Genomic DNA, 26,892 nt, shown 5'->3' with positions numbered 1-26,892 from the left:
CCATTGATTACACTCTGGGCACCAAAGGAATTGTATTTTCTATTTTTTTAAGGTGAACATTTATTGAATGTTGAATCATACAAGAAGTTATTTTTCTTCATCAAACCAAAGAAACAAAAGCAACTGAATTTTTTTTAAAAAAAGTAACTAAATTTTATTTAAAATGCAAACTTTAAAAATATTGCTTATTTTAAGAAAAGATATTAAGGGATGGCTGGATATAGCTGAGACAAAACTGCCTCCATCCCCTACATGCACAGTTGTCAAGAGGACACTGGTGTTCAGATACCCCTTCTCCCACCCAGAGCATCTCCTCCTCTACATCTCTTTACTCTTCTCCAGCTTAGCCTGCCTCCCACACCCTGGTCGTCCGCCTGCTCCTTAAATCTGGTTCGCAGATTCTCCTCTTCTAGAAGTCTTCCTAGATTGACTCTTTAGTTGCCACTACCCCTATTCCATGAGGAAGGAGGTGTGCCCCAGTTTGGGCCTCAAGGCAAAGAACAGCTCCCCTTCCACCACAGTAGCCAGAGAGGGAGCTCCTAGGCTCCTTTGGGTACTGGATATCTGAGGTCAGGATGGGAGCCCCTGGGAGGAGCTAGGCCAGTGTTTCCTCTTCTCCCCCCTTTCTACCCTCCGCTTATAAACCAGAGCAACAGAGCTCAGGTTGGTAAAAACGGAAGAGCTGAGCACAGAGCCACAGTTACTGTACGGAGATGAAGCCAAGTAAGTTTTCCCCTCTCTGCCCCTTGGTAACCGCTCCCTTTTTTCAGTCTCTCCCCCCCCCGTCACTGTTTTCCCTTTTCTCTGTCCCTCAATTATGTCTCTCACTCTCCTTTTCTGTTTTTCAATCCCCTTCTAACCATGTCCCTTAGTCTCCTTTCTCTGTCCCTCAGTATCCCCTTCTGTCACTTCATGTGCTCTGTCCCTGTCTTTCCCCTCTCTGGTCAGTCTTTCCTCTCTGTTCTCTTTCCTTTCAATCTCCTCTCTTTGCCCCTCAGTTTCTCCTCTCTGCTCCTTCATCTTCCCCATCTCTGGTCCCCAATCTCCCCTTGATCTCAGTCTCACCCATTTCTGTCTCTATCTATGCCCTTCATTGTCCCCCCTTTCGATCTCCTCCTTGTTTCTGTCTCTCATCTCTCTGACCCTCACCTTCCTTTCCCCTCAGTCTTCCTCCATTTTAGACCCTTCGTCTCCATCCTCTGGTCCTGTCTTCCCCTTTCTGCGTTCTTCCCTCCCCTTAGCACCTTCTCGATCCCCCAGCATCCCTGTGTCTGCCTGTCAGTCTTCTCCCAGCTCCTGGTCTTCCCTCATTACTTCCTTAGATGCTTCTGTTTCTGCCCGTCAGTCTTACCATGTCTTTGCCCCTCAGTGTCTCCCATCTCTGGCTGATGACCTCAGGCACTCTCCCCTCCCTTTCTGTCATTCTATATCCATTTTCTTTCTCTGTCTTTTGTGGTTCCTTCTCTCGGCCTCTCTCTTTTAAAAAATACCTTTTAGTTCCCATCAACAAGTGTAGATATTCAAATATGGAAACAATAGCATAAGAAATGAAGAAAGATAGCCTGGCTTAATGGTTCAAGGACCAGCTTTGTCTGTGATAGCTGGTGTTGTTCCTGGCAAAGTTCCTTCAGCTCTCAATTCCCCCTGGGCTATACCCCATGGAGAAGCTGCCCAGCTGCTTTATTGGGGTGAATTTCCTCACCAGGAGTTCCTTCCTGGGTTGAATTCATAGGTATAGGCTCCACCCATGACCTAACCCTGACCATTAACTGTAAAAATGAATAAATAAATAAAAAAACAAAGCAATAACCTGAAAGATGAAACCAATGAACCAACCAAGATGGTACATGGTTGTGGACAGGAAAAGGAGAGTACTGGGGGCTGGTGAGGTAGGGGGAAGAGGGGGGAAGGAGATGGTTATGCAAGGAACTGTAATTTCATCAGCCTTCTCTGCCACCACCCCCCCTTCCCCCTTGCCTTCTTGCAGAGAGCCTGGAACTGTCTGTGACTCAGGAGAGGGGATGACCTTTTTACTTCCATAGCTAGTCGGGCTCAGAAGAGAGATTCGAACTTAGGTCTTCCTGACTCCAACCAAACCCAGCCCTTTATCTAGGATGGCAAGTTTCCCCTGCAAACTTTCTGCTATTGACAGTTGGTTGACCCTGCCCCCAAAGATGTGCATATTGACTTTCACATGGCAGCACCCATATCATCCTTGTTTCCATCTTCTTTTTTTCCTGTGTGTCCCATTACTGGGCTGTCGCTGGAACCAGGTGGCGTTAGGGTGGTCTTCCAGTATGTACATTGAGAAAGAGTGTTCTCCTTCACCAGGCCACTAGATGGTGGAGCAGATGGTACATTAGGCCTGGCATCTGGAAGAAGGCATTTGGGAGAGGCAATTGACCTCAGTTTCTTCAACCATAAAATGGGAGTAACAGCAGTACCTCCCTCCTAGGGTTGCTGTGAGTCTCAAATGAGATAACATTTGTAAAGTGAGCTCGGCATAACACTTTGCATCTAGTAGGTGCTTAATAAATGCGTGCTTCTTTCCTCCTTTTTGATTCCCTATACAAGTTTTTTTTCTGCATCTGTTTGAATCCTTCCTGTCTTTTGTTTTGAGAATCAAAGGAGATAACATTTGTAAAGCACCATACCTGACCATAGCAGGCTCTACAGAAACGCTAGCTATGATGATGATGGCCCCATAGCATTCCCTTCCCTGAACATAACACGATCTGTTTGGCCGTTTTCCACTGACTGGACGGAAGTTGTCTGTAGTTCTTGCTGCAAAGGAATATTTGTGTAGAGCTGGGTCTCACTTCCTTTTTCGGTGCCATGATTGGGATATGTATGGTGCTAGCAGCGAAGTTACTTACTGGGTCCAACAATGTGTAGAGTTCTGTGTTACTTTCCCCAGATCAATCAACCAATATGTGCTTATTAAGGCCCTGCTGTGTGCCAGGCTAAGCAAAAACAAAGGTGAAAGTGTTCCCTGTCCTCAAAAAGCTTACAGTCTAGCCACAGGAGATGATGTCTAGACATAGAAATAAAATTAACACTTTTTTTTTTTGGTGGAGGAAGGGAGAAGGAATCATCATCTAGAGGATCAGGAAAGAGTTCATGTGGAAGATGGAGCTTGAGTAGAATCTGAAGGGAAGCAGGAATTTGAGAGAAATTCCATCTTCTACAGGAAGCCTTCCCTAATCTCTCTTAATTCCAGTGCTTTGCCTCTGTTCGTTATTTCCTATTTATCCTGTATATAGCTTGCTTTGTGTGTATTTGTTTGCATGTTACCTCCCTCTCCCCCCCCCATTAGATTATAAGCTGGTGAGGGCAGGGACTGTCTTTTGCCTCTTTTTTATATCCTGGACCCTTAGCATAGTGCCTGGCATATAGTAGGAGCTTAATAAATGTTAATTGAGTAAGTGAGTGCTTTTCCTGAACAGCATACAGCCACTGTAAAGGCATAGAATTGGGGACAGCTAGATGGCGATACTTACTAGCTGTTGTGATCCTAGGCAAGTCACTTAACCCCAATTGCCTCAGCAAAAAAAAAAAAAAAAAGGAAAGAAAAGGCATAGGGGCTGGAGGCGAATACAAGGTAGAAGGGACAGTAATAAGTCCAACTTAGAGGCATAAAATGTTTATGGAGGAGTGTAATGTGCAATAAGTCTAGAGAGGTGTGTTGGGGAAGAGTGGACAATGGTTTTAAAATATGCCAACAGAACAGTAAATTTTTATTTTAGTTACTTATTTTTGGTGAGGCAGTCAGGGTTAAGTGACTTGCCCAGAGTCACACAGCTAGTAAGTGTTAAGTGTCTGAGGCTGGATTTGAACTCAGGTCCCCCTGACTCCAAAGCCAGAGCTCTATTTACTTTGCCATGTAGCTGCCCATAGAGTAATTTTTGATTCTGGAGGTAATAGGGAGCCACTGGAGTTTTCTGAGTGGGCTTTGGGGGAGGTGACCTAGTCAGATCTGTACTATAGGACAATCACTTTGGCAGCTGAGCAGAGGAAGAATGGGAATGGGGAGAGACTTGATTTTGGGAGACCTATCTGGGGGCCACTGGCCACAGGGATGGGTGGTAGCTGTGTGGGTGCAGAGAACGGGATGGATGTAAGAGATGTCACAGAGGTAGCAATGGCATTCTTTGGCCACCAGTTGGCTGTGTAGGGTGAGTGAGAGAGAGAGAGGTGTCTAACATCATCCTAAGGTTGCAGACCTGGGTCGTTGGAAGGATGGGGGAGTTTGGAAGAGGGCTAGGTATTTCAGGAAAGATGGTGAATTTTGCTTTAGGCCTTGTGACATAGGCCTGGCTCACTCTTCCCAACCAGGCAGGCTATATCTGCCCCCTTGGGATTCTAGGGTACTTTGAGGGGTTTGGCGTATCTTTTATCTACTGCTATTAGCTTGGACCCGCATTGTCTGTATTCCCCCTACTATTATTAGGTATCAGTGACCAGCAAAAATATAAACATTTCACTCTAGTACCCAAGGGATACACTCTTAGCTCTGCTCCTATATCACATTGGTCCAGCCAAGCTTATGTCCACATATAGTAGGCTTGCCCAATGAGTCCGCATCTCAGTTACAGCTGGCCAAAGGTTACTCCCAGAGGTCACTGCTTGGGGGGCACTGGCATCTCTGGAATGCTGGGATGTCGACCTTTCAAAATTCACAAAATGGGAGGCTCCACCCCTTTCACCTAGAATGGAAAAGAATCAATATGGAGGTCAAGGTCTGAGGCCTTTTCACAGGACTGCATGGTTTCAGAGGGCAGGAAGCCCCAGGGTCTCTCCCCTTACAGGGCGGTCTCTCGTGAGATGTTATGAGCCAAGGAGCATATCTGAAGGAAGAAGGCCCAGCTGGGCATGACTCAGCCTTCTCAGAGAGTCCCTCAGTTCTGGCTATGCAGCCAGCTGGACAGAGTTCCTCCTCATCTGTGGTTGCAGAATGTGTATACATACTCCACGGTCTCTCCAAAGCCTTACCATTTGTCACGACTGCCCTCGAAGTGGGTCCCTCAGCTTTGCCATCTCAGGCACTCTGCTCCAGACCCCCATCACAACATGTCTGTAGGTTGCCCGGTTGTCAGTATTCAAGAAGCAGTTGGTGTTGTAAGACCGGTGCTCAGCAGAGAGGTCAGGCTGGATATATAGACATGGTGATCCCTGGGATAGAGATAATAATGAAGCTCCTGGGAGCAGATGACATCACTGAAAGCCTAGAGAGAGAAGAGAGATTAGAATGGAGGCTTGGGCTTACACACCCAGGCAAAGGCGAGTCATACATGAGGCTCTAGACTGGGGAAGAGTGATCAGGAAGGAAGACAGGAAGAAAGTGAGAGGGAGTATCACCAGAAAAACCCAGAGAGGAGAGGGTGTCCACGAAAATGTGGTCCACGGTGTCAAATGCTGCAGAGGCCAAGAAGGAGGTGCGGGAAGGAGGACCCTCGATTTAGGGGACAGCAGTTTCGTTGGAATGATGGCGTTGGAAGCCAGAGTATGGAAGGTTGGAAGAGACTGAGAGAAAGTGAAGGCATAGAGAGTAGGTGATTTGTTTAAGGAGTTTTACTGAAAAAGGTAGGAGATATAATAATCATAAAAGCTAGCACTTATATAGTGCTTACTATGTGTCAGGCTGTGCTAAAGGCTTTAGGAATATCACATTTGATCTTTACAAGAGCCCTGTGAGATAGGTGTGGTTATTATTCCTGTTTTACAGATGAGGAAACTGAGGCAGACAGCATTAAATGACTTGCCCAAGGTCACACAGCTAGCTAGTAAGTGTCTGAGGTCAGATTTGAACTGGTGTCTTCCTGACTGCAGGCCCGGTGCACCACCTTGCTGCCTCAGAGGTAGGTCAATACCTTGTGGGAATGGAAGGGTCAAATAAGGGTGGGCAAGAGTGAGCATCATAGGAGCCAGCATGTAAGGAGAGAGTGAAGATTCATGAGAGAGGGGCAGCTAGGTGGCCCAGTATAATAGAGCTCTGGCCTTGGAGTCAGGAGGACATGAGTTCAAATCCAGCCTCGGACACTTGACACTTACTAGCTGTGTGATCCTGGGCAAGTCACTTAACACCCGATTGCCTCACCAAAAAGAAAAAAGAAAGCTTAATGAGAGAACGGGGCTGACAGTGGGAGCAATCTGCTGAAGAGAACAGGGGAGGAAGGGATCAGAGATGCCTTGGCATGGAGAAGGAAGTCAGGAAGACCTGAGTTCAAATCCAGCCTCAGGCACTTGGTAGCTGTGTGACCCTAAATAAGTCACTTAACCTTTGTCTGAACGGTGAAAAACGAGGAAAATAACAGCACCTACATCCCAGCGTTGCTGTTGTGGGGATCAGATGAGGTATTAGTGCCTGGCACTGTGTAGGCGCTTAATAAATGCTTTTTTCTTCCTGTCTTCATCAGAGACATAAAGGAAGAGAGAGTGGGCTAAGAAGAGACAAGGGGAGAGCCACAGACAATGGCCTCTGTCTTCTCAGTAAAAGGGGAGGGGCCCCCTCAGCTTAGAGGGTCTGGAGAGGCTTGAGGAAAGAAGGGTGTCTTCAGCTTCCTGCTTTTCCAAAGCCCTGCCAGCTTTGAATTTGCTTGTTTTTGGCCAGCTTAGTCATTATCATCATACCCAGCATTGATGTAACGCTTTAATGTTTGCAGACTGCTTTACAGATATCTTATTTGGTCCTCACAACAGCTCTGGGGGCTAGGTGCTCTAATTATCTCCACTTTACAGATCAGAAAAATGAAGCAGACAGTCGATAAGCTTCATGGGCATAAGGTGCTGTCCTGAGCATGTTTTCATGCGCCTTTCTCTGATCATTAGAGAGTCTGAACAACTTTTCCGATGGTTGCTGATAATTTACATTTTTTTCTTTCATGAATCCCCTGATTGTATAATCTGGCCACTTCTCCCTTAGAGAACGGACCTCACTATTACAGCTTTGTGTTAATTCCCTGAAGGTTTGGAATGTCATGTGGAACCTGTATCTGATTGCTTACCATTTCAGGGAAGGGGGAGGGAAGGGAGAGATAGAATTTGCAATTTCAGACTAAAAAAAGTTTAAAAATTGTTTTAAAATGTAATCGGGGAAAACAAAATATATATTGAAAAGAAAAAATAAAATAGAATGAACTTTGAAAAAAAAGATTTGAGATGTCAGATTATCAGAAATGTTCATGTCAATTTTTTCCTAACATGTTTCTTTCCTGTTTATGGTGTAGCTTTGATGAAGCAATTATTTTTATGTAATCAAACTCACTTCTTTTGCCTTGTTGTTTTTCTAGTCCTGTGATTTCATCAGTTTAGCGAACTTCTGATGTGGAAACTTCCTCTCCTCTTTTAGATTAGCCACTGATACTCAAATTATAATCTTAAAAAGTTGTTTGTGGGCATTCCCCCAAATTGAATGACTTCTGCATTATACAGCTAGCATGTTTCCAAGATGGATTATCAACTGAAGCCTTCCTGACTACAACAGCATCCCTGACACTACATGGCACTGCCTTTCTGTCTCCTATTTCTTTTGCCTTTGTATAGCTAAAATGTCAGCTTTCCTTCCTTGCCAAGTCCTATAGATCTATCATCATTATCATCATCATCATCATCATCATCATCATCATCTTCTTCTTCTTCTTCTTCTTCTCAAATTTCAGGTCATTAATCTATTTGGAATTTATCATGTCATGTAGTTCTAATCCCAATTTTTGCTATACTGCTATACTCAACATTTAAAAAATTAAATATTACATTTCTCCCCTAATATTTTCAGATCTTAATTTTATCTGGCACTATTGTATTATAGGAATTTGCTTCTAATTCCAGGTCATCGGTTTTGTTCTTAATCTGTTTTATATCTGGTATTGTATAGTTTCCATAATGATCATTGTATTATATGTGGCACTTGGGCTTGGGCCTTATTCTCCTAACCCCAACTAACACCATTCAGTTGGATCTTCAGGGCATGGCTAGTTCTCCCTTCAGAGTTTTAGGGATAACCTCAAGGAATTGTGGGCTGTTCTCCAATATTATCACTCTTAAGTCCCCTTCTGGTATGTTCTTCTCAATATTAATCATCAGATATCTCTCCAAAAATACCATGAAACAAGTCAAGTAACCAGTTAATAGAAATCTGCTTTTCAAAAGGGATGTGTACTGAGAAAGTAGAGCAAACACATAAATATGAAAACATCCTCTGGAACCAGAGTGCCCTCTGCCCTCTCCACACCCACTTGGTCCCTGGGGACAATGGGCTCAAACTTTACTTGCTGACTACCAAACATTTATTCTCCTGAGTTCACTTCTGGGGGTGGCACCACTGAGGGGACAAATTGCTCCCCTGCTAGTAGGACATGAGGGCTCACTGCCTGGCTGGGCTGGGTCATGCAGGTCGCTCTTCAGGGCTGGCTCCGCAATTAGGCTTAGCTGTTGCAGCTACTGGCAAAAGCTTCTATGGACTCCAGTTAGTGGACCTCTGGTGGCATGTCTGACCTATTGAAGCTTACACTGATCTAATCTCCCAATACTCCTTCATTTAAGATCGGAAAAGAAAAAGCACCACGGAGCCGTGACACATTGGTACCATGCTTTCATAGCCACGTGGTAGCTGTGTGGGAGAGTAAGCCCTAGGCCTCCTCTGCCCTCCCCACCTAGAGACCTACAGCAGTTTTTACCTTGCTCACAACCAAATAAGAGAGAGAAAGAGTTTGTTAGTTATTTTTAGAGCCTTTTGTATGCATCACCAACATCAACAAGAATTTATTAAGCATTTAGTACTGGGTTGGGGATACCGAGAAGGCCTACATTGTGGTCCTTAGCCTCAAGAAGCTTACATTCTACCCATACAGTCCTTACTCAGCAACTTAATTAAAGGCTTTTTGTCACACTATAGCAAGCTGACAGGAAAGAGAGAATACCTGTGAATACCTTGAATTGGAGAGGGAGAGGAAAGGGCCCTTCCATCGTACGTTGATTATCATTTAATTTAAAGGAAGTTAATATAGTTCAGGGGGCTACATACAGTTCAAGGAACTCTGAACTTAAAGGCAGAGGATCTGAGTCCAAATGTAGCCCTTCCATTTCCTGCCTTCTAAATCTTGAGTCACTTAACCTCTGTGGGCCTCAGTTTCCCTGTGTCAAACAGTAAACTCCAAGGTTCTTCCTGCCTCCAAATCTAAGATCCTAAGACCTCTCAGCATCTGTCCCTTCCCTTCTTGTAATTCCCATCTGATACTCTTGTCCATTTCTTCTTCCAGATATAATTCAAGATTCCAGGACAAAAACTCTTGGTTTACACAGACCATATTCAATCTGGAGAGAACATTTCAATAATCATACTCTTTGGTGTGAACTCCAAATTAGGAATTCCTCTGCTAACATCGGAGTCTGACACTTTCCAAGGTCTCTTGGGAAAGGTGTTCTTGGATCTCTCCAGCAAGCATTCAGGGGGACAAAATATCAAGTTGAGGATAAATGTTTATCCTAGAGGCAGCAAGATGGTGGCATGGTGGATAGAGAACTGGTCCTGGAGTCAAGTAGACTTGGGTTCAAATCCAGCCTCAGATACCTCTTAGCTCTGTGATCCTGGGCATGTCATTCAATCTCTGTCTGCCTCAGTTTCTCATCAGTAAAATGGGGTAATAATAGCACCTACCACTAAAGATAGTCATGAGGATTAAATGAGATACTATTTGTAAAAAAAAAATGCTTAGCACAGTGCCTGGCACACAGTAGGTGCTTCATAAATGCTTGCTTCCTCCCTCCCTCCCTCCCTCCTTTCCTTCCTTCCCTTCTCTTCTTTTCTCCTTTCTTCTTTCCTCCTTCCACCAAGAACTTGCACCCACACACAGAACAATAAAGAAAATTCCTTTTCTATCTCCAGTGGGCCTTCTCTCCAAAGGCATCCATACAATCTTTCAGATTTAGAATTCCACCTTGCATGACATCTTTCCAGAAAGGAAAAGTATTAAGCAAATCTATTAAAAATGATATTTTTAATCTCATCAAGCAGCTGTTTAGAGGACAGCTAACCTCTAAGGAGATCCCCTGCCATCAAGCAGTCTGGGTTTAGAATACCCTTGTGGAAATACTTCTAGAAAGTTCTAGAAATTGCTTCATATACCTAGATTTGCATTAAAGTTAGGAATTACCGAGAGAGATCAACAAGATAAATCATTATCAAATGGAAAGGGAAATAGGCCCGAGATATAATTTGTGTCACTGGCCTCTAATAGGAAGAGATAAATGCACACAATAGTTGATTAATGTCGTTCAGTCGCGTCTGACTCTCCATCACCCCACTGGGGGTTTTCTTGGCAGAGACACTGGAGTGGTTTGCCATTTCCTTCTCCAGCTCATTTTAAAGAGGAGGAAACTGAGGCAAACAAGGTGAAGTGACTTGCCCAGGGTCACACAGCTAGTAAGTGTCTGAGGACAGATTTGAACTCGGGTCTTCCTGATTCCAGCACTCTATCCTTCTGTGCTACCTAGCTGCCCTGATCAACAATATAGAAAACTAGTAAATTTTGCCTAAGTCTTACACATTATTTAATTTCCAGTTGTCTTTTCATCTGAGACCCCAATATTTTGCTTCCATGGTATGTATATATAGGACCTTTCTGTCTTCAACCTCCTTGGGATCTTTGCTCACCAACTGATCTCTGGGTCAAAGGTTACGAATGCTTTAGCTGCATTTTCCAACCAGCACGCTTTCAAGTGGCTTTTTAGAGTGGTTGACTCATCAACAACTCCACCGATAATGTATTAGTGTACTTGTCTTTGGGTAGCCCTTCCAAAATATTCTTCCCCTCTTTTGCCACCGTTGCCAGCTTTCTTGGTATGAGGTATGACTTTAGAGTTGTTTTCATTGGCACATCTCTTATTATTCATGATTTGGCTTTCAGTTGTTTGAATGTCTTCTGCTGAGAAGTGTGTTCACACCCTTTGACTGCTTGATCTTCGGGGAATGTATATTTGTGTGAATTCTCATTTCCTTTTGGAGATCAGAATATTATCAGAGATATTGATACAAACAAATTTTTTTTTAACCCAGTTGAGTTTCCCTTGGCAGCTAAGTGGCACAGTGGAGAGAGTGCTGGACCAGGAGTCAGGAAAACCCGAGTTCAAATTCAGCCTTTGACACTTCCTAGCTGGATGACCTTGGGCAAGTCACGTGATCTCTGTCAGCCTCGGTTTCCTCAGCTGTAAAATGGGGATTACAACAGCACCTCAAGCGGCTATTGTGAAGACGAAACAGACAATCTTTGTAAAGCACTCAGCACAGTGCTTTCACACAGTAGGTGCTTAATAAATGCACGTTCCCATCTCTCTCCCTTTCTGCTCACCCTCAATGCCCTGGTTTGGGGTGAACACTGTTCAATTCTGTGTAACTGAAGTTAATTTCTCTGTTTCTGGTCCTCGGGTCCCCCCAGCCCTTGTTCCTCACTCTTTCTCTGTGTAGGTTTCTTCTTCTGTCCTTTCTCCTCCCCTCCTTTTGTCCCTCAGTCTTCCCTTTGGGTCCCACACTCACTCTCTTCTCTCGACCTTATTTTTCCTTCCTTCTGTCTTTCAGTCTCCTTCCTTCTGTCTTTCAGTCTCCACTCTGTGGCTCAGGCTTCCAGGAATGGACTCTCCAATTCAGAATGTCCCCAACGAGTGATTGCTTCAGCACTGCTTGAATTCCTCCCCCTGAGGGACCCAGGTTGGGGAGGAGACCTGCTACCTTCTAAGGTGTCCCTTTTCATTCTGGGACACCTTTCATCATCCGGAAGCTTTTTTCCTGCCTTCATTTTTCCCATGGGCACAAATCCACCCCAGCCATATCTCCTCACCATCCTGATCACAGAATCTCAAAACTTGCGATGTGGAAGGGCTCATAGCCTATTTCCCCTCCGGAATCACTTTAATTAAAGCGTTATAAATTAATTAAAATTTTAATTCAGTTAAAATTTTAATTAACTTAAAAGTATTAATTAATTTTTGTAAATGTTTTAAAGTATTTTATTGAGACAGCTAAGTGGCCAAGTTAGGCTTGGTGTCAGGAAGACCTGAGGTCAAATTTGGCCTCAGATACTTGCTGGTCAGGTGATTTTGGTCAGGACACTTCCCCTCTGCCTGCCTCAGTTTCCTCTTCTGAAAAACTGGGATAATAATACACCTACCTCCCAGGGTTGCGATGAGGATAAAAGGAGACAACCCATATAAAGTGCTTCGCCAGCCTTATAGCATTCCAAAAATTCTAGCTGTTATTATTTTAAAAATCTTTTTAATTTAATTTTTCCTCAATTACATCTAAACAAAAATTTTTAATGTTATTATTTTTTTTTTAAATTTTGGGTTCCAAATTCCCTTAATCCCCTCCTTGCCACACTCCTTGACAAAGCAAGCAATTTGATAAAGATTATGTGTGTGCAGTCATGTGAAACATTTCCATGTTAGCCATGATACACAGACCAAAAAAAAACAGGAACAATAAAGAAAGTTAGCAAAGTCTGCTTCCATCTACATTCAGATGCCGTCAGTTCTTTCTCTGGAGGTGGATCACGAGTTATTACTGATGGTCTTTTTTAAAACGATGATGTCACTCCTTCCTCCCTAGAATTTTCCCTCCTAGCAAAGACAGTTAAGCAAAACACATGCACCCACTGGCTGCATTTGACAAGGTATGCCTCATCCCATGTCGACATCCCACCACTTCAATTAATTAGGGGAGGGAGGCATGAGAGAGTGGAGGTTGGGACATTTCCTTCCTTTCACAGATCTTAGCTCTAGAGCTGGCAGGGACCCCAGAGGTCATCGATCGTCCAACCCCCTCATTTTATGGATGAGGAAACTGAGGCTTGGAGTCAAAGTGACTCGGCCAAAGTCCCATGGGTAGTTAGTGAACGATAGAGCTGTGCCCCAGCCTACATTTGCTTCTTTGTCCCCTCTCTGCTCTGTCTCTGTCCAAACAGAACAAGTGGGATCCCACCTCCCACAGGACAGCCTCAAAGGCAGCTGTCATTTTCTCTTCATATCTTCTCTCCTCCAGACTAAACAATCTCAGGGTTTGTTTTTCAAGCTCTCCTCCCTGGCCCTCTTCAGTGACCTGACTCCTCTTCTCTGCACATCCTCAGTTTATTAATACGAGGGGCCCCAATGTGAAGCCAGTCCTCCAAACAGAGCCCGGGGTGGGGTAACATTGGGTAGGACTATCACTTCCCTTATTCTGGACATTGCTTTGCTCTCGCTGACCGTGTCATGCCTCTGACTCATATTGAGACCCAAAATCTGCATCACACCCCCCTCCCCATCTTTAGCATGTGAACTCTAGCTTGGTCATGCTTCCTTCCCCTCCCTTGTGCACAGAAAGCTGATTTCCTTGGACCCAAATATAGGACTTTTTATTCATCTCTTGTATTTCAGGGTTTATTCCCATTCCCACCCGATGATTTGGCCTCTCAGTTTCACTTGACTCATCGTTTATTTCATTTCATTTTCCCCACAGATTTAGCCTATCATTCGAAGCTGTCTTTTTAGATGCTGATTGTTGCGATCCTTATCACCTGCCGATTTGATAACTGCCATCAGGCTTTCATCCGGTCATTGATAAATGTGCTAAAGGGCCAAGAACTAAGGACAGATTGCTGGACTTCCCCCCAAGCTGACCTTAACCTATTATCACTACTCTCTGGGTCCAGTCCCAAACCGTCCAGTTTCAAATTCTCCTAAATATTGCATCAACTACCCATCAATTCATACACAAGATCACCAGGTGGATGTTTTCCTGAAACCTTCACAAACTGTGTCTACTACATTCATAGAATCGCACCATCTTATTACGAATTCTTTGGAACATTTTAAAGTTTAGAAGGGATGTTAGAGATAACCAGAGGCAGCTAGGTGGTTCAGTGGATAGAGCCCTGGTTCTGGAGTCAGGAAGAGCTGAGTTCAAATCTGGACTTAAGGCACATACTAGCTGTGTGACCCTGGGCATGTCACTTCACCTCTGTCTGCCTCAGTTTCTTCATCTGTAAAACGGGGATAAATAATAGCCCCTTACCTCCTAGGGTTGTTGTGAAGCTCACATGAGATAATATTTGTAAAAGAGCACTTAGCACAATGCCTGGTGTGGAGGAAGAGCTAAATAAAGGCTTATTCTATGCCCTAATCCAATTCCTTTTCTTTCAACAGATGAGGAAAGTGAAGTCCAGAGAGGTCCAATGCACATAGGTAGTAAGTGCAAAGTCAGGATTTGAACTCAGATCCCATGACTCTAGCTGCAGCTCTCCTTTTACCAATCATTCCACTGCATCATGTTTGTTCGTACTTCTTTGTTCATGTTTCTCAACTCTGTTGAAAAACGTTTGTTCACTTATCTATTCAGTAATAGCCATCAGTCTTACGTATTCGTGTCAATTCCTTATGTATCTTGGATATCAAAATTTTATCAGAGTTGATGCAAAGATTTTTTTTCTACTCAGTTTTTCTTTGTATTCTAGCTGCATTGATTTTATTTGTGCAGAAATATAATTTTATGTAGTCAAAATTTTTTATTTTGTATGATGCCTTTACCTCTCACTTGGTTAAGGATTCCTCCTCAGCTACAGTTATGAAAGGTATAGCCTTATGTTTTCCTCAAATTAAAAAAAAATGATTAGGCTGTTTTTTTTAAAAATTAAATTACATTACATTTAATTCAAATATCCAAATGGATCTTATCGTGGCATATGGTATAAGATGCTAGTGTAAACCTAATTTCTGCCCATTCGGTGAATGGGGAATCTTTCCCCCAGTCATTTGTGCTGCTGAGTTGGGTAATTCCTCGGACTTGCTTGCCCAGTCTTTTTTTACATATGGTCTGTTCCTGACAAAACCAAGCTTTCTTTATTATCATTGCTTCCTCTTTTGTTTGTTCGCAAGCCATGCATTTAATCTTTCCCACAGTTTGGACAGAGGATGAAGTCAAGCTTACTGGCCTATAATTTTCGTAATCCATTCTCTTCCCTTTTTTTTTTTGGAAAATCAAGGCAAAAGTTAAACCCTCCTCTAGTCCTGTGGTATCTCTTCCATTCTCTATGATTTTTCAAATATCAAATAATTGTGGCTCGGCAGTCACATAATACCAATTCTTTCAGGACCCAAGGCTGTAGTTCATCTGGGCCAGAAACTTAAACTCATCAGGGAAACATTTCTACCCACATTCAAAAAAAAAAAAAAGCTGGTGCCCCGCGTATGTGCATTAAGACTTTTGGTTGCCCCAGTGTTTTGATGACAATTTACTTGTTCTTCTTGTTCTTTCTCTGTTCAACCAAATGTTTTGCTTTATGCTTCCCCCTTCCCATTTCTGGATTTCCCCACATCATTACAAGAAAAGGTGCTAGGAGGCCCAAGTGAGATAGTATTTGTTAAGCACTCTGCACACTTTAAAGAGCTATGCAAATTCCAGTTTTAAAATTACTATTGTTACTGATTAGCCTCTAATCTGAAGATGACTTCGTTCCCCAAACTTTCTCCTACATTTCTACTGAGAATGTTTATAGACCAATACAAGAGTGTGCTGGTAAATGTCTAATAACCAGGCTCTTGGGAAGGGGAAGGGGGAATTCTGCACACCTACTTTTAAGTTTAATTTGCATTGTTTTTATATGTTCTTAAGTTTAGACCATCGATAAAACAAGAAATCAAGCCCTGATTTGTAAGGACTGATTTCTGAGGTGTAAATGCTTACAATATGTGATCACTTCTAATAAAGGTTATGGCTAATTCCAATACACCCCTATAATAAGTATATCTATTCTTACAGTTCAAAACTACCCACTACCCCTTTTCCTTTTCTCTTTGTTTTGAATGAATGGCCCTTTCAAAGCCATAGTTCAATCTAGAGTTATATTCTTAGTACCACACACAGTTTCTGGAATATAGTATTAATAATAATAATAATAATAGCATTTATATAGCTTTAACATTTGCAAAGCACTTTACAAATATCTCATTGATCCTCACAACAACCCTGGGAGGTAGGTGCTATTATTATCCACATTTAACAGCTGAGGAAACTGAGGCAGACTTAAGTGACTTGCCCAGGGACACACAACTAGTGAGTGTCTGAGCCAGGATTTGAACTCAGGTCTCCCTGACTCTGTCCTATAGCTACTGCAGGCACTTACTAAATCATTGTTGATTGATTGATTAATTCCATCTCATCAAGTCTTATGGATAGCTATGGGGCCATAGTAGCCCCCTTTCATTAATGTCTCCTCTTATTACTTATTACCTCTATGTGGTATGTTCATGTAGGGACATCTGAGGTCGTGGGTTTTACTGTTGGCTCTTTTCTTGAATTTTCTCTCTTGGGAACATCTACGTATCTTTACTGCTTATTCTGTTACTTAATTTACTGATATATTTAAAATTTTTAATTGATACCATTTTCCTTTCCAAATACATCCCTCCCTCCCTCCTTTCCCCTTCCCCTTGCCATCCCTTATAACAAGAAATAAAAAAGGGGTATAAAACCAAGCCAACCACAGATCAGTAGTGCCTGAGGTATGTGCAATAGTCCACCCAATGGTTCTCCACCTCTTTAAAGATGGGAGGGAAGTGCACTTTCTTAAATCTTCTGCTGGGCCAAGCTCGGCCATCATAATTCCGCCTTGTTCTTTGCTATTACACTGATGGTTGTTGTTTCTGCCTCATTGTGACTTAGTACAAATTGTTGTCTGGGTTCCCCTCATTTCATTTAGTATCAATTTGTATAAATCTAACCTGGAGGACCAACTGGTTGGCCCACAGGGGCTGGACTAGTGCACCTGACGCCCTGTTTATACTCAGGTATGTGGATTAGACTGGATTTTGTCCTGGGGAGCCTACCTTTAATGAAAGGGGGGTTCCCTTTTATCATATTTTTGTCTCACTAACCCTACCTGGTGCTTCAGATAGAAATCTACTCATGTCCCCATGGGCTCATGTCCCCCAAAAAAGAGGAGTGAAAAAGTATCCAATATGAATCAGGTATATGATAGGTAATTTTTTTCCTACCCACAAAAGAAATGCTAACAACCATAAAAAAACTCTCAGTCTGCATTAACAGAATAACTCAAAATAGGATTCAGCAATTTAACTTACTACTGTTACAATCTTTTGGGAGGCTGATACTTAAACCTTATCAGAACCTAAAGCAGTTGGCAGGATAGCTAAGTAGGCACTTATATTTCACCAAGCCTCCGCGCTATCCAAATGAACTCCTGATACGTGGACCACCTCTGTTGTCTGTGGACATCGTCTCTAAGAATGTAGCAGTTGCTACCATTTTTGAACTCATGAGGTCACCTCCATCTTGGATAGATACTCATTTGCCTGAGATCAAGAAAGAGTAAACACAAAAGTAAAAAAGGAAGCCAAGGGTATATATGCAAGCTTCCTCTTCCACTCCTACCCCCTCCCACTGATATATTGAAATCCATAAAACCAAACCTATCTTACGGGAGAGGCATGGTTAGACAGCTGCTTATCTAAACAAAGATCTGGGGGTTTTAGTGGACTATTTGCTGCCACATGGATGTGGTCAACAGGATGCTAGGGTGAAGAAACGCCAGCCCTTCCTCATCTTTTACTGGAAATCTCAGGGATGTGGGATCCCCCTTGGAGAATTAGTGAGCCTTAGTCAGACTCTTGTCTCTTTTCTTAACTGATGCAGTTCCCAGTTATAGGGTAGGGGGAGACCAAGGGACCACCCAGGGTCTGCTGGGTCATAGCAAAATGCAAACTCCTTTCAGCATTGGGTTAATATCTGGCTGGAAGCTGGTCCCAAGGTTCCCACAGAGTTGACTGGAACCAGGAAAGTCAGCTCTTAAGTGTGTTCCATGGGATGGCGGGAATTGCAAACCCTCTTTTCATGATACCCCATCTCTGCCTTCTCTCTGTCTCTCAGTCTTCCCCTCTCTTGGGTCCTTAGTCTCCCTATTTTCTCTATTTCTTAGTCTCTTATATTTTCTTTCCCTATGTATCCTCCCCTCGCTGCCTCTCAGTCTCCCATCTTTCCCCTTCCATCTTTTTCTCTCTTTCTGTTCCTCAGTGCTACCCCCATCCCCATTCTCATGTCTTAGGTTCTAATATGTCTGTGATTCTGTCTGTTCCTCTCTACGTCCGTCGCTTTTGCTGCCTTCCTTGTTCACCAGTCTTTTAAAGAAATCCATCTCTCCATATACCCTGTGTGCCTAAGTATTCTTGTCCTTGCCTCTATCCTACAGGCTCTCCTTTCTCTGAGCCTTAGGATCCCCTCGTATAACGGTTTGCACAATCTGAGTTGGGAGGGGTGTTGGGTTCCATCTAAGGACAACTCATACCCAGAGTCAGGGAGGAACCTCAGTGGGTGTCTGGTGAAACCCATGCCTGAAAGGAATCTCTGATAGGCCTCACCCACCAGTTGGTTATCCAGCCTCTAAGGACAAGGTGTCCCCCCACCTCTAGAGGAATCTCATTCCACTTGGGCAGCTCTAATCATTAAGAAACTCTTGCCTCGTTGCCATTTTCACCCACTGTTCCTGAGTTAGTCTTCTGGGGCCAAATGCATCAGGTCTAATCTCTCCTCCATTTAGCCCTTTGGATACTGGAAGGCAGCTATGCCATTCCCCAGTAAGCCTCCTTTTTTCCAGATAAATATGTCCAGCTCCATCAACTAATTCTTACATGGTATGGACTCAAGACCCTTCACCACGCTTAGTGCTCTCCTCTGGAGCCTCTGCAGCTTACCAAATGCCTTCTTAGATGGAAGTGCCCCCAAACTGAATGCAATGCTCCAGACGACATCTGTCCAGGGCTGCATACTAGGGGACTATCCCCTCCCTTTTCCTGGAAGCTCAACCCCATTTAGTGCAGCATTTTTGGCTGCCCCATCATGTGGCTATTTCATATTGCCATTGTGGGCCACTCTGACCCCCAGATGTTTTCAGAACAACTTCCACCTAATCGCCTTCCCCATCTTGTACTTGTGATTTGATTTTTGAACATAAGTGCAAGACTTTACTTGTTTCCCTACTAAATTTCTTCTTATTAGATCCAGTCCAAATCTAGTCTAGCCTGTCAAGCAATTTTTGGGTCCCAATGGCCACGCAGGGTGTTTCGCTGACTTCCTGCCAGCTTGATGTCATCTGCCAGTTTGAGTGGCATGCTGTCAATGCCTTTATCCAGGTCATTGATAAATTAAGTAAAACAGCCCAAGTTCACGCAGAGATCCCTGGGGCACTCCACCGGTGACCTCTTGCCACAAGGGCTTTGAGCCCTTAACAGCTGCCCTTTGAGTAGGCAGACACTCAACCCTTTCGATAACATTCTGAGTAAGTCCCGGCTTCCCTTGAAGCCCTCCAGGGAAAGGGAATCCAGTCCCTCCCAAGCATCCCTGATCTTAAGCCTAAATCTGCCTCTTAGAAAACTCTCCTAACTGCTTCCAGTTCTGCCTTCTGGGCACCTAAGGTCTAGTTAAGTTACTAAGTTGGCTCAAAGATGTAACTTCCACAGAGATGATTTATTAGCAGGTGCAGTTTCATAATTTTTCATAAGTGATGGCCAGATAATCTCAGCTAGTAAGTGTCAAGTGTCTGAGGCCGGACTTGAACTCAGCTCCTCCTGACTCCAAGGCTGGAGGTCTATCCACTGTGCCACCTAGCTGCCCTGAGAAATTACATTTCTGACAGCATTTCCAACACAATCGTTCCCCAGATTTCACGATTATAAGAAAAGAAATTTTAGAGACACAATAATAACATGCACAATACCCTGAATTTGAAGAAACAGAACTCATTACCAGTTAGGCGATATCGATTCCATAGAATGAAACTCCAAATTTTCTAACAAAGAAAGTCATTCATTTTTTATCACTTTTGGCATTCTATACTAATCACATCTAAACTCAGTATAGAGTAATCCAATATGGAGTAATTACATTCAATTAAAAAATAATAATAGCAGTTAACATTTATATAGTGCTTACTATGTGTATGCCAAACACTATACCAGACAGTGTACAATTCTCACAACAGCTCTGGGAGGTGATAGCTATTTTGTACCCTTTTCGGATTAGGAAACTAAGGTAGACAGAAGTGAAATAACTTACTTAAAGTCAACCCAAGTAATACTGGATTTTAATTCAGTCTTTCCTGATCCATGAGTTTTTCAGCATTTAGCAAATGTATTTTGCAGTAAGTTCTAATTTACTATAGTTTTCCTAATAAAAGAACACATCTCAGTGTAAATGAGACCACATAATTTAGTTTCAGGACAAAACTCCGAACAAATCAAGTTTGGGTTTACAATCTCAGACGGAGATATTTAGAACTTTGATCCTTCAAACTTTAGGGCCCATTGTTTTTCAGTTAGCTCATTTTTTAAAAATACATGGTGGCATTAAAAAAAAACAATAAAGCAAATCAATTCTACTTATTTTCTTAATATAGCTTCTTCCCCATACTTTCAGAGAGCAGATAAAGTGCGTGTCTAATTTTTCTCCTGAGGTATTTATTACTCTTCGCAGTTTTAACCCTAGGAAACCCTCACCCTCATATTCTTATCCCCCTTCTTTGTTTCTTGGGAAAGCATCAAAGACAAAAGTGTTTAGCATGCTTATCCAAATAATTTTATTCGGCAAATTTGTACTTCTAAGAGTTTCCATTTGATAGAATATATCTTTCTGCAATTGCTAATAGACATTTCTCCAAAAAGTTTTTCAAATCTTTCTTATCTCAATGGGAGAAGAAACTTCTTTCCAAAAACTCTAATGGGTTTACAATGCCATAAATTTCTGCAGACTGGAAACAAAGATTCCTTCCCTTCTTATCTGTGTCTCTTGTCTACTTCCCCAACTTAAAGTTAGAAAGGCAGAGAGAGAGAGATCTTTCTTTTTGAAGTCTATGGAAAGTTTTCACTTTTTGCACTCTATTTCCTTTGATTGATCAGACCACAGGAAAAAGTTAGTTTGATTTATCAAGACACAAAACACAGATGATATGACAAGACAGACACATAGAAGTGAAGTTTTTCCTTCTTATCTCCCGATGAAAGTTTAATTAAAAAGTTCAGGAAAGTAAGTCCCTGTTTGATATTATTGATAGCTGGGAGAGCTGTTTTGAAACTTTACCCTCTTTTCTAATTTTTCCCAACAAAGTGATTTCTCAAGATTGCCATTCTCTCTCTCTCTCTCTGTCTCTCTCTCTCTCTCTCTCACTGTCTTTGTCACACACACATACACACACACACACACACAACACACACATTATGCCTTTGTTGGGGTCTTCATAGAGCTCTATCCTTAGCCATCCCTTTCTGAATGGGAAGCTTTCTCTGTTCTCAGGGCCAATAAAAACTTCCTTGTCAGCAACCGCTCACCTCTAAGGAGGTATCATCTGACTCTGTATGGGTTGGGAGGACAAAGAGGTCTGGGGATGAGTGGTCCATTGGTAGAAATCTTACCAGAGTGTCTTAGGATATTCCTTCAGTGAAGGTCCAGCTGTCACATGGAGATCTGAAGTCTCAATCTCTTTGTCAGTCACCGTGACTGTTATAATGGAATAAATAAGCCAAGTAGTTACGTCCAGACAACAATTTATTTAGCAATGCATTCAGTTGCAGAAACAAACTGGAACCAAGGTTCTCAGTAGCCAAGGACTCAGAACCTTGGTTTATATACAGTTAAAATACAATTTGGGAGGGAGTAAAAAAACAGGAAAAAGAGGATTATAAGGATTGAGACAGTTGGTTTCCTATTGGTGGAGGGGATCAGGGAACATAGAGGTGAGAGGGTGAGGGGTAGTTTTGTGATATTCCTTAAGTCTGGCAATCTTTGGGAGGGGGAGTAATTTTGTAACTTCTCCAAAATCAGGGGAAACCTAGCTTCACAAAATGGCGGGTAAAGGCAAAATGACGTCCCTAATGTCATTTATTTGTTTATTTATTTATTCATTCATTCATTCATTTATTTATTCACTCATTTATTTATTTATTCATTTGTTTATTCATTCATTCATTCATTCATTCATTCATTCATTCATTCATTTATTTATTTATTTTAACAAGGCAATAGGGGTTAAGTGACTTGTCCAGGGTCACACAGCTAGTGTTATGTGTCTGAGGCCAGATTTGAACTCAGGTCCTCCTGACTCCAGGGCCTGTGCTCTATCTACTGCACCACCTAGCTGCCCCTACATAGTGAATTATTTCATCTTTTTGGTTTTTTTCTCTTTTTTTTGGCTAGGCAATGGGGTTAAGTGACTTGCCTAGCCTAATGTTATTTTTAATGTAATGCTGGGTACTGTGTTAGGTACTTTACAAATATTATCTCATTTGATCCTCACAACAGCCGTATTTTTATCCCCACTTTACAGATAAGGGAACTGAGGCAAACAGATGTTACGTGTTTGCCCAAGGTCATACAACTATAGTAAGTGTCTGAGGCTGAATTTGAACTCAGATCTTCCTCACTCTAGGTCCAGAGCTCCATCCACAGCAGCAGCACCTACCTGCCTTAAAGGGAATCTCCCTTTTCATCATTTCTTGCTGTATTCTATTACATTCATGGGTTATCATTTGTTCCACCATTCCCCAATTAATGGTCACCCCTTGTGTTTCCAAGTTCAATAAAAAGTGCTACTCTGAATATTTTTGTACCAAGCAACCCTCCCTATTTTTTACCTAATATAAGAAAATGAGCCCCAGAGAGATTCAGTGACATGCACTAGGTCATATAGACAGTAAGTGGTCCAGTCAGGATTCGAAACCAGGTCCTCCAACTCCAAACCCAGTGCGTCGGAATCTGTTGCCTCTGAGATAAATTGCAAACACCTCAGATTCCCATTTAAAGCCCTTCCTAGTCTGGCTTTATTATTCCATATGACTCTTCTTCCTAAATGCTTCACTGTAGCCCAAAATGGCCCATTTGCTGCTCTCTGACCTCAACCTCCCATCTCCCACCATGTGCCTCTGGGGCTATTACTACCCTGTGGTGGGGAAGCATTGCTTCCTTTCCTTCACCTCTGAAAGTCCGAGGCTCGGCTCGGCAGTCACCTCTTCCATAAAGCCTCTCCTGGCCTTTCCATTGCTGGTGTCCCCGCTTTAACCCCACCCCACCCCTTAAATGACTTTGATTTGACTTTGTGTGTGTTTCATGTGTACCTGTGTATATGTCATCTCCTCTAGTAGAACGGAAGCCCCTTGAGGGTATCACTTCTGGTCTCGTATCCCCAGGGATACACCTTGTAGATGCTTAATAGTAACAAGAGCTAGGATTTATACAGAGATTTAAGGTTTGCAAAGTGCTTTACGCACATTTGATTCAGACAATAACCCTGTGAAGGAGGTGTTATTATCTCTGTTTTTTACAGATGAAGAAGCCTTAGGCTGAGAGGGTTTAAATGTCTTGTCCAAGGTCCCGCAGTGAATGAGGACTCTAACCCGAATGCTCTATCCACTGTGCCACCTAGCTGCCCTAAAATAAAACACGTAGGATTGCCAAGGAAACCAATTATATTGAAATATAGGTATCAATATTAAAAAACAAAAGAAAGAAGTTCACACACTCCCAGGTTAAGAACCCCTGATTCTGGGAAGAAGAACTGGGTTTGAATCCTATATAATCACTCACTAGTTTTATGAACATAAAGAAATGAGTCCCTCCCAGCCTCACAAAATGACAATAGTGTTACTATCAGACTTCAGAAGAATGTTATGAGGCTCAGATAAGATCTAAAGCCCTTTAATGTTCTATATGGGGCAGCTAGGGGGCGCCATAGTGCATCGAGTGCCATACCTGGAATCGGGAGGGCTCATCTTCCTCAGTTCAAATCTGGCCTCAGACCAAACACTTGACACTTACTAGCTGTGTGACCCTGGGCAAGTCACTTAACCCCAATTGCCAAGAAAGAAAGAAAGAAAGAAAGAAAGAAAGAAAGAAAGAAAGAAAGAAAGAAAGAAAGAAAGAAAGGAAGGAAGGAAGGAAGGAAGGAAGGAAGGAAGGAAGGAAGGAAGGAAGGAAGGAAGAAAGAAAGAAAGAAAGAAAGAAAGAAAGAAAGAAAGAAAGAAAGAAAGAAAGAAAGAAAGAAAGAAAGAAAGAAAGAAAGAAAGAAAGAAAGAAAGAAAGAAAAGAAATCTTACCAGAGTGTCTTAGGATATTCCTTCAGTGAAAGTCCAGCTGTCACATGGAGATCTGAAGTCTCAATCTCTTTGTCAGTCACCATGACTGTTATGATGGAATAAATAAACCAAGTAGTTACGTCCAGACAACAATTTATCTAGCTGTGTGACCCTGGGCAAGTCACTTCACCCTGCTTGCCTCGGTTTCCTCATTTGTAAAATGAGCTAGAGAAGGAAAGGGCAAACCATTCTGCCAAGGAAACCCCAAATGGGCTCATAGAGAGTCAGACATGACTGAAAAACGACTGAACGATCCCCAGAAGGTGCTAGATATGCTTACTAATGGTCTTGTGTTCAATGTTTGGTCCCTACCAGGCACTGTGCTTCCCATATATAGAGACTACGCAAATTATAGTGACTGGACCGATGATTCCCCCGTGGACGGGGCCAGGGAATATTCAGCTTCAGAGATAATCGCCTTCGTGGTCTTCTCCGTGGTCTTCCTGGTGGGCGTGCCGGGCAATGCCGTGGTGGTGTGGGTGACAGGCATCGAGGCCCGCAAGGTGGTGAATGGCGTCTGGTTCCTGAACCTGGCCGTGGCCGACCTGCTCTGCTGCCTGGTGCTTCCGCTCTTGGCCGTCCCCATCGTCCGGTATGATGACTGGCCCTTCACCGAAGCCGCGTGCCGCTTCCTGCCCTCCGTCATCCTGCTCAACATGTACGCCAGCGTGCTGCTGCTCACGGCCATCAGCATTGACCGCTGCCTGCTGGTCATGAAGCCCATCTGGTGCCAGAACCACCGCAGTGTGCCCATGGCCAGGGCCGCCTGCTTCTTGGCCTGGACGCTGGCCTTGGTTCTGACCATCCCTTCGCTGATATACCGCGAGCTGAAGGAAGAAGACTTCCCTCCCAGCTGGCACTGCATGGTGCACTACGAGCAGAAGACAGTCGAGTTCATTGTGGCCATCTTTCGATTTCTGCTTAGCTTCCTGGGTCCTCTCGTCATCATCTCCGTCTGCTACTGGCTCCTGCTCAATCGTCTGTGGAGTCGCCAGGCCACCCGCTCCCTCAAGACCGTCAAGGTGGTTCTGGCTGTGGTGGCCGGCTTCTTCATCTGCTGGACCCCCTATCAGATTGTGGGCCTCGTGGAGGCCGCGAGCCTTTCGGGCTCCGAACTCTACTCCTGGGCAAAGAAGATAGACAGCTTAACCATTTCGTTGACTTATATTAACAGCTGCATCAACCCCATCATCTATGTGGTTGCTGGCCATGGCATAAAGGATCGCATGACAAGCTACTTCATTTGCACCAGCCTCCGGAAAGTGCTGATAGAGGACTCTGTGGGGCGAGACAGCAAATCCTTTAGCCGGTCCACAATGGCATCGACCATGGGCCCCGAGGAGCAGCTGTGAGGCTGAGCTGTGGCCCCTTCTGAGAGAGCAGAGATGCGAGTGAAGGGCCCTTGGTCAGGCTTAGCCTGTGGACAGCTCCCTCCCCTAGGACCGCTGGCCTCCCCTAGCCTCCAGCTAGATTAGGAACTTCTCTAGGGCAGAAACTCTTTTTGTCTTTCTTTGGACCATCGGTGTTTATCACAGTGCCTGACCCATGGGATTAATAAATGGGGCTCCCATCTCTCCCCAGAGGACAGCCACCTTGCCAGCCCCCAGCCCCTCTTGGAGGCCTTCTCTGAATGTCCTCAACCCCTGGGAGACCCACTGTGAGTTTCTCTGCTATCCTCTTTCCCTCCCAGATTGCACCCCGCCCCCTCAGAGCTCTTAACTCTTTCTCACCTTGTTTTAATAAATCTTTTGGTTGGAATTGAATGGGAGTACAAGTGGACTCTGTTCCAGCAGGTTTGGGATGTACAAGGGTGCTTCCCCTGGCTGGATCCCTCAGGGAATCTGCCCTGGCGGGATCTCCTGGCGTGTCACCAGTCAAACTCATCTCCAGCTGGATCACAGTGTCACAAATTTCATTTTGCCGTACCTGTGCTTTTAAGAAAATAGAAGTGACTGGGGTGGGGCAGGGCGCAGGGTAGGGTGGGATGGGGTGGGGTGGGGGCTTTTCAAGAAAGGGAAATTAGTTCCAGCTCCCAAACTTCCCTCCTTCCATCCCCAAATTTTTGCCCCCTCCACTCTTCAGCTGCCTCCTACAAAAAGCCCTTTCTGGATTAACCTCCTCTTGTCTGTTTCCTCCCCACCACCCTGCTCATCTCTCCTTTCTCTAGTCCTCGCTGACATTCAGAGATTCAAATTCATCTTATGGAGCAGGCCCAGTTAGACAATGATATATTTGAAAAGAAGAGGAGAAGGGTGTCTTAGTAAATTCAAAATGTGTCAGCCAGATAACAGGGCTGCCAGGCTCCATTTCTGGGATCCTCTCATCTTCTGGGGGTCTTCCCCTCACAGGTTGGGAGAACTTAGAGCAGAGGGTCTCTGTCGCAGGCTTTGCTTGATCTGCACCAAGTCTGTCCATCTATCTGCCTACCTCTTTCTGTCCCTCATTCTTGCCTCAGTTCCTGGGCCATGAGGATTATCCTTTCTCCTGCCTTTTAAGGTCCTGACTGTCCACTCTTTCCCATCTCCAGCCTCCCATCTTGACCCAGAAAGCCCCTAGGGAAGGGGTAAACAAAGTGCCTGGGACACCCTAAGAATCCTAAGACTTTGGGATGGTCAAGGGCCTTCAAAATAAGACATAGGCTTTTAGAAAAACCCAGAACATTTGATTCACAGGATCATGGATGTAAAGGGGGAGGGGCCTCAGGGAGCCATCTGCTCAATCCTGTTATTTTTT

At 43.7% G+C, this 26,892-nt stretch overlaps 1 protein-coding gene across 1 annotated transcript; it reads left to right on the top strand.

The window, feature by feature from the left end:
* The first annotated feature begins 616 nt into the window (after positions 1-616).
* Positions 617-25,922, top strand: C5AR1 (complement C5a receptor 1). Its single transcript, XM_020978453.2, has 2 exons — positions 617-723; positions 24,475-25,922. The coding sequence occupies exons 1-2, from the start codon at positions 714-716 to the stop codon at positions 25,509-25,511; spliced, it is 1,047 nt and encodes a 348-aa protein (XP_020834112.1). The 5' UTR covers positions 617-713; the 3' UTR covers positions 25,512-25,922.
* The last annotated feature ends 970 nt before the right edge of the window (positions 25,923-26,892 follow it).

The sequence above is a fragment of the Phascolarctos cinereus genome, unplaced genomic scaffold (assembly GCF_003287225.1).
Source record: "Phascolarctos cinereus isolate Bilbo 61053 unplaced genomic scaffold, phaCin_HiC Scaffold_726;HRSCAF=1367, whole genome shotgun sequence".
NCBI lineage: Eukaryota > Metazoa > Chordata > Mammalia > Diprotodontia > Phascolarctidae > Phascolarctos > Phascolarctos cinereus.
Note: the sequence above shows the minus strand (reverse complement) of the source record. Positions and strands in the feature narration are given on the sequence as shown.